This window comes from Cynoglossus semilaevis, chromosome 7, assembly GCF_000523025.1.
Source record: "Cynoglossus semilaevis isolate Cse_v1.0 chromosome 7, Cse_v1.0, whole genome shotgun sequence".
Taxonomy (NCBI): domain Eukaryota; kingdom Metazoa; phylum Chordata; class Actinopteri; order Pleuronectiformes; family Cynoglossidae; genus Cynoglossus; species Cynoglossus semilaevis.
This window is the reverse complement of record NC_024313.1, coordinates 2,181,377-2,188,574: the sequence shown is the minus strand read 5'-3', so window position 1 is coordinate 2,188,574 and position 7,198 is coordinate 2,181,377. Positions and strand designations below refer to the sequence as shown.

The following is a 7,198-nucleotide window of genomic DNA, read 5'->3' as shown; positions in this document are numbered from 1 at the left end:
TTACATGTAAATTTTAATTGCAATTTTTTTTAACTGCACATGAGCAAAATATAACAGTAATAAAGTAATATGGCAGACTTTGAATAATTGTGTACAAAAACAGTTTCAGACCCTCTTTTGGTTGTGTGACCTTTAGTGTAGGTGCTGTAGTGCTTTGACTTGGTAGTCATGCCTGTATAGAGTTACAAAGTCAAGACTCAGGTTTTGGTTTTGATCTGCATGGCAGGCTACTACAGTAATATTATCCAGTTGACAAGTAACGCGTTTTTGTCTTTTATCTGTTCTAATTTATTGGATGGCAGTGGTTAACCTTGTGTATAATAAAAACATTATTCTGTGTTTGTCTTTACAGTACAGTGCAGTGGACACAAACCCTCTGTCTGTCTATGTCATGCACCCATTCTGGAACTTCGTAGTTAAGGTGAGAAAGACCAGTTCAACTTGATCTGTGTGAAGCTACATTTTTAATGAGCCTGTGACACAGTAACGTCCCAGTTGAATACACTCTTCCATACTTGTTTCTTTACCTTATTTCTCTATACTTGCTAAGGTTTGTTGCTTTAAACAGTGGCATATAATGTACATGCAATTACATTGAGTATTCAACCTAAGCGGTATTGGGCCTACATTATACAAACAGCTATCTGAGCATTGATCATTTAAATCAGTAATTATGAACTATATTTGTCAGAGGGCCAGAATTTTTCTGGACATACATCTTTGGGTCTGTATGAATAAATAATAATAAAATGGAATAAAAATGACATTTTTGTCTAACGGAAAGTAAATAGAGTCATAAATGGTAGGGTTTACTAATAGCTATATAATTTGATAGTGTTTAATTTCTCTTAACTAAGAGATTCCAGTTTGGTTTACGATCCTTGCCATTGGTCAGCTGTTGGATTGATCTGTCTGTATTTTTGAAGTTTTCATATTTATTTATTTTTTGTAACGTACAGCACTTCTCTCTGTTTTGGTCCAAATGACAGTACTTGTTGACCTACTATAGCAGTGCTGTGTTTAAAACTAACTATTGTTTCTCGCTATTACATATTTATCACTAACCTTTTTTTGCCTTTATTCTTCACAGTTTCTACCAACATGGCTGGCCCCAAATCTGATAACATTCACCGGTTTTATGTTTCTGGTATTGAACTTCCTCATGTTGGCCTTCTTTGACTTTGACTTCTATGCTTCCGGTAAGTTCTCAGCATTACTCATCTTATTCCTGCCTTTGCATATTATTTGTTATGTACAACAACTGTTTCATATGCTTTAGGTTTTTGCTTTCAAACCATGCCATGGCTGTAATCCAGCAACAAATGTTCTGCAGCGGAAAATAATCTGTACATTTGTATCGCTCATTTTTGACATAAACTGCAGGTTTATATGTTTTTTTTTTCTCTATCTGGACTAAATATGATGATTACTTATGATGTTTGTGTCTCAGCTGCAGGACATGAACACGTGCCAAGTTGGGTCTGGGTTGCTGCAGGGATCTTCAACTTTTTGGCTTACACACTTGGTGAGTGTTCATCCTGTCATCCATATATGTTATTGTATGTGTCACTTTCATACAGAGATTCTTTCTTTCTCTCTCTTTCTCTCTTCTTTGACATTGTAAGAGGTTAAGGGCAAATTCTTCTAATGCAGTGCATTCAGGATGTAACTGACAGTGAAAAGCTTTAAATAATAAGTTTCTTTTAGAATTAAATAGCAGAGTCATTGAAGGATTACAGCTCGGAAATTGATATATTTGTGTGTTTAGTCCCACTTGCCACAAAATCCTGGTCATTCATCAACAAAAGACACAACCAATACTGTATGATCTGTATGAGATGTGTGTTCTCTGAATTGGACTAATATTAGACAGAAATGCAACTGTCCACTTTTTCCTCCAAACAAATTTCCACATGGTGTTTTTTCTGGAGAGTGTGAATGCAGAATGCTTTAATGTGCAGATGAAACAAGAGCAAGGCTGTGACAGTGGGAAGCAAGAATGTGGCTGTTTTCACTTCAAACACTTGCAGCACTGTTGGATGAAATGTGGGACACGTAGAAATGCATTCAACCCTTTATTTTCCTAAATAATATTTCCCCTAAAATATGTGCAGTTTGTGTAATATGCTGTTATTTGTTGCCCTGCGAAGATGGTGTTGATGGAAAACAGGCACGACGCACCAACTCCTCAACACCACTGGGGGAGCTTTTCGATCACGGACTAGACAGCTGGGCCTGCATCTTCTTTGTGGCCACTGTTTACTCCATATTTGGACGTGGCGAGAGCGGCGTGAGCGTGCTTACGCTGTATTACATCCTGTGGGTGGTGCTGTTTTCCTTCATACTGTCTCACTGGGAGAAATACAACACCGGCATCTTGTTTCTACCGTGGGGATACGACATTAGCCAAGTGGTAAAGATTTTCAACGTTTGTTGTTCACTCTTTCACATTATCAGTGCAGCCGTTTCAAACCCTCTTGTGTAACATATCTTCTTCCAGACCATCTCTATGGTTTACCTGGTCACAGCTGTCGTTGGAGTAGAAACATGGTACCAGCCTGTGTTTTTGCACTTCCTCTACAGAGACCTATTTACCTTCATGATCATTGGTGAGCTGCGTTTTCTAAAATAACAATTGTATTCCACCAGTTTACCAAACCAGCAGTAATATTCTGTGGTTGTTGATTTTCAGCCTGTTCCTTCACTGTGACTTTACCCATGAGTCTCTACAACGTCATGAAGTAAACAGTGTTCTTATTTAAGTCTATCTTTAATTGTATATTATTTTTAAACACAGTTATTTCACCGTCATGTTTTGCTCCTTGTGTCGTTTCAGGGGGTACCGCAGCAACAGTTTAAAGCACAGCAGCCTTTATGAAGCCTTCCTTCCCTTCCTTTCTCCATTTCTCCTCTTCATCTTGTCCACCATTTGGGTGGTGTTCTCTCCTTCCAATATTCTTGAGCAACAGCCCAGGATCTTCTACCTCATGGTGGGAACGGCCTTCGCAAATGTAACGGTGAGAGCATAATGATTCTTTTGACACATTAAAAAAAAAAAAAAAAAAAAAAAAAAAAAAAAAAATTGCGTGTCATTTTTTTTTAATTATAATAAATTTTTTCTCTGGCAGCTCCTCTTCATCTTGTCCACCATTTGGGTGGTGTTCTCTCCTTCCAATATTCTTGAGCAACAGCCCAGGATCTTCTACCTCATGGTGGGAACGGCCTTCGCAAATGTAACGGTGAGAGCATAATGATTCTTTTGACACATTTAAAAAAAAAAAAAAAAACAAACAAACATGTCAGTGTCATGTTTCTTCATATCTATTACATGTTTACTCTGCAGTGTAAGCTGATTGTGTGTCAGATGAGCATCACGCGCTGTCAGGCACTGAGCTGGCTGTTGCTGCCCATGTCTTTGGTGGTCGTGTTGGCAGTAACAGGGACCGTTGCCAATGAGTCATTGCTGCTGTTCGCGTGGACGGCCGCTGTTGTACTAGCACATATACACTATGGTGTATCAGTGGTAAGAACACACCTCTGTGCGTTTCTGTTTGTATTGAAAGGCCTTTTAAAGATAGAAACTTTTAAAAACTTTTAGCTTTTAGCTTTCATGTGATGTAGGCAGAGCAGGAGTCAGCACACATTCACACATTTATTCACATCCTTGCACACTCCCAAGCAGTCCTGCCTTGGAATCCTAATCTTCTCTATTAACTCAGGTTTTTGATTGACAATAGACATAATTTCCTGTTTGACTGAATGTTAATGCTAATGAATTTAAATGACAATAATTAGAATGTTTTATCTGTCTTCTTCACACTCTCAGGTACAACAGCTCAGCGACCACTTTAACATCTTTGCCTTCTCTCTGAAGAAGCCCAACAGTGACTGACATGAGGAGGAACGAATTGGCCTGAAAGAGGCGGAGGTTTAAGCATCTCCTCTCCTCTACTATACCGACACTTCACTTTTATCACCACGGAAACCACATCCCCTCCCCTCCACCCATGAGGATGCCTCAGTGTTTGACCATCAAATAAAAAATATATATATATATATCACGATACACCAAGCGCTCATTTTCCAAACCAACCAACCTAAGCTCTGGTCTTGGTGATGGGGTGGACCTAGGGGCTCTGGCTTCCGTCACTGGTGATTGGCTGACTTGGTTGAGCCAATGAGGTGCAATTGTTTCCTACGGAAATGTACTTCAGTCATGAGAACAGGAGCCTAGACAAGCCATGCAAATGCTCACACATTAAAATGCGTATCTGCTTCCATGCAGATATTTTATATGTTGTGGCTGGCTTCCAGTGCAACCAAAGCCAGTCACACCGTTGCATTTGCAGAGTATTATGAATGTACGATACGCCTTGGGGAAAACACCATTTCAGTTAATTGCATTGGCAGAAAGTGACACTATGACCTCGTAGTACCTCTGAACTCTGGCCACACATCCACAGCAGTGCCCAAAGTATAATGGTTCAGTCACCTCTTCATCTACACAGGATTTTCAATGGAAAACCCCTAACACATGTTAATAACTAAAAACATAGATAATGTACATGTTAAGGGTATGGGGTGTTTTATTTTCAATTAAATAAATCTTTAAAAATTGTGATTGATTCCGAAAGATGTTATGTTAATTTACATTTGATTTGTTAAAATTCTGGCCTGAAGCAGGGCTACTGTGACTAAATATAATTGAGAAGAACTGACCAGGATAACCTTTGACCCTGTCCACTCTACTAATCGTTGACCTGTGTCTGAGCACTGGCCTCCTTGCTCTCCGTAACCTCTGAGGTGTCGCGTGTTCACGCTGATTCGTTCCTTTCTTTTATTTTTAATTGTGTTTATCTGTGTTATTCATTTGTCTGTTTCCATGGCGTTGGTGTGTGGTTTAGTTTTTGCAGCGCTTGAATGAAGAGTGTGTCCAAAAACCTGACATGGAGCGGACCCACTCTGAGGGAACAAAGAGCTGCACACGTCACCACAAACGCCACACAACACTGCCTGGTGTCACGTTGTCCTCCATACACACATCGCACCTGGGACAGGACTGTCAGGTTACTTGGATGTCGTGAGTGTAGTTGTTGGTCTCTGTAGTCTGGTGGTTCTTACTGTGTATGCATTGTCCTGGATATTCAGTGGTTAGTGCAGACTGAATCAGCTCATCATGTTTGTTTTTACTGCCAGGCCACATAAGATGATTTCAAATTTAACCAGAAGAAACAGCATTTAAAGAAAGCCTTGTTCTTTGGAGCTACTGTATGTGTTTGCTGATTATCACCACAAATTTGTGAATTTGCAGAGAAACTGAATGTTATTTCTAATGATTATCCAATGTAATCATCTTTTTTTTTTTTTAAACCTTTTTCTTAATTTTTTTAAATAGTTTTGTACAACGGTGCAGGTGAATGCACAACCTCGTATGTCAGTGCAGTACTACATATGATTTAAAGTGACCCTCTTCTCTTTTGTAATACACACAAAAACATCTATTTCTGTATCCAAACTAGGAGAGCTGCATAAGCATACAATAATAGCCAATGTTATGACTCAAAAGGCCTTTTTAATGAAGCCCCACATTTGTGACTGTGAAGATTAGATTATAGCAACATAAGAAAAAACTTCTGTCTGGTATGTGCAGATCATTTTCATTTCTGTTAATGTATAAGTGTATAACCTGTATTTGTGATTATTTGTAAATACATTTCCTTCTTTTTTTATTGTAGTTTTGAATTGTGTTGTTAAATTTGCAGGCCATGAGACTATGCCAATGAGAGGAGACATTTTAATCATGTTTAAAGCAATTGCTACAGTCATAAACAGGTGGCTTTTTGTGACATTAAGTTGTTTTTGTTTTTTATCTACACTGATTTAAGCACTGATCACCGTGAACTACTTTGAAGGTTGCAGTCATTAAAATAAAATGTACGATCATTTCAAGCATTTCATACTGAAAGATATCTGACGGCATGGTGTGTTAAAAAAAAAATCAGCTGGCAGTTAATTTCCTTGTGTGTGGGTGAATGTTTTTGTTTATGTTTTGTTTTCAGAATTACATTTTTTTTTTTTTTTTTTTAAGATACTTGGGCCTACAGGTTTGGTGTTCACTTTTCAACTTTACTCATCAATGCAGCATCACTAACCAATGCAGCATCAGCCCTTTAACTTCACAATGACAGAGGTTTTTAAAGTGTAACTTAGTTGTGTAAAGATACCTTATAACAGAGGGTATAGGGCTTCAGTGTGGCTCATTAATTATCACTTCCTCACCCTCTTGATTAATTAGCAAATGCATTGGAGCTAAATGCCACCTAATATTGGCAATATATCAACCATGTTGCATCCTGTGTTCCTGGTAAGAGCTATGAATTGGTTTCAGGGAAAAAAAAAAGCCCTTTAACTTCAATGACCTCTTTACTAACATTTAACCCTGTTTACTCCTCTTACCTCACCCCTGGCTTGCATCAATGCAGCCGTGGGGATAAGACGGCGCTCACGTAATGTCTGGAGGCTGCAGGAATAGGTGGCAGTACGTTTCTACTGTCATTCTGGTCCCCTGAGCCTTCCAGGCTGCCAAAAGTCTGGCTACTTTGGCCCAGATGATGAGAAGGAGTTCTTCTTATTAGGAACAACATGATTGCGTGAAGTTAAATAAAACCATTTGATAGAACTTTTACAGCAATAGCATCAGATCCTAATGACTAAAATCTTAGTTGTAAACCCAGATTGCTTTTCAGATGCACATATGCCATAGGTTTATCGTTGCTGCTGCTTCTTTGTTGAATTTTTATATTTGTTTAATGTTTCTTTTTATTTGAATCATGTTTTTAAAGCTCTGTTAAGTTAAAAACCAAATGCGTACAGAAGCTGTGGAGTTATTTTGCTGCTTTTATTTTACTGATATATTCATATTCTGATTACCAAGCTTAGCTAATCACACCACTTTACTTAGAAGTAATTGTGTCCTCCGTTACTGCTACCTTGTGGCTATTTGTTATTTTAACAAAGTTACACTGTTTCTGTGACCCATAGAAAATGATCATGAAGTGGATTCATTTATTTGTATGTTATTCTAACCTGTATACTCCAGTTAATGTAACAATAACTGCATTTATTTATTTATTTTTAGAGCAAAGGAAGTTGAAGTCTGTGTAGGTTCTCAGTCAAAGATAGATAGATAGATAGATAG

The 7,198-nt window shown here is 38.2% G+C and overlaps 1 protein-coding gene across 1 annotated transcript in view; it reads left to right on the top strand.

Moving 5' to 3' along the window:
* selenoi (selenoprotein I) overlaps positions 1 to 5,952 on the top strand; it is a 7,410-nt gene extending 1,458 nt beyond the window's left edge. The window contains exons 2-10 of the mRNA XM_008312738.3: positions 353 to 421; positions 1,091 to 1,199; positions 1,451 to 1,525; positions 2,151 to 2,413; positions 2,501 to 2,609; positions 2,693 to 2,741; positions 2,837 to 3,017; positions 3,344 to 3,523; positions 3,827 to 5,952. Of these exons, the coding sequence (XP_008310960.2) occupies positions 353 to 421; positions 1,091 to 1,199; positions 1,451 to 1,525; positions 2,151 to 2,413; positions 2,501 to 2,609; positions 2,693 to 2,741; positions 2,837 to 3,017; positions 3,344 to 3,523; positions 3,827 to 3,934 (1,143 nt within the window). The 3' untranslated portion in view covers positions 3,935 to 5,952. The remainder of the gene's footprint in view (positions 1 to 352; positions 422 to 1,090; positions 1,200 to 1,450; positions 1,526 to 2,150; positions 2,414 to 2,500; positions 2,610 to 2,692; positions 2,742 to 2,836; positions 3,018 to 3,343; positions 3,524 to 3,826) is intronic.
* Positions 5,953 to 7,198: the final 1,246 nt, after the last annotated feature.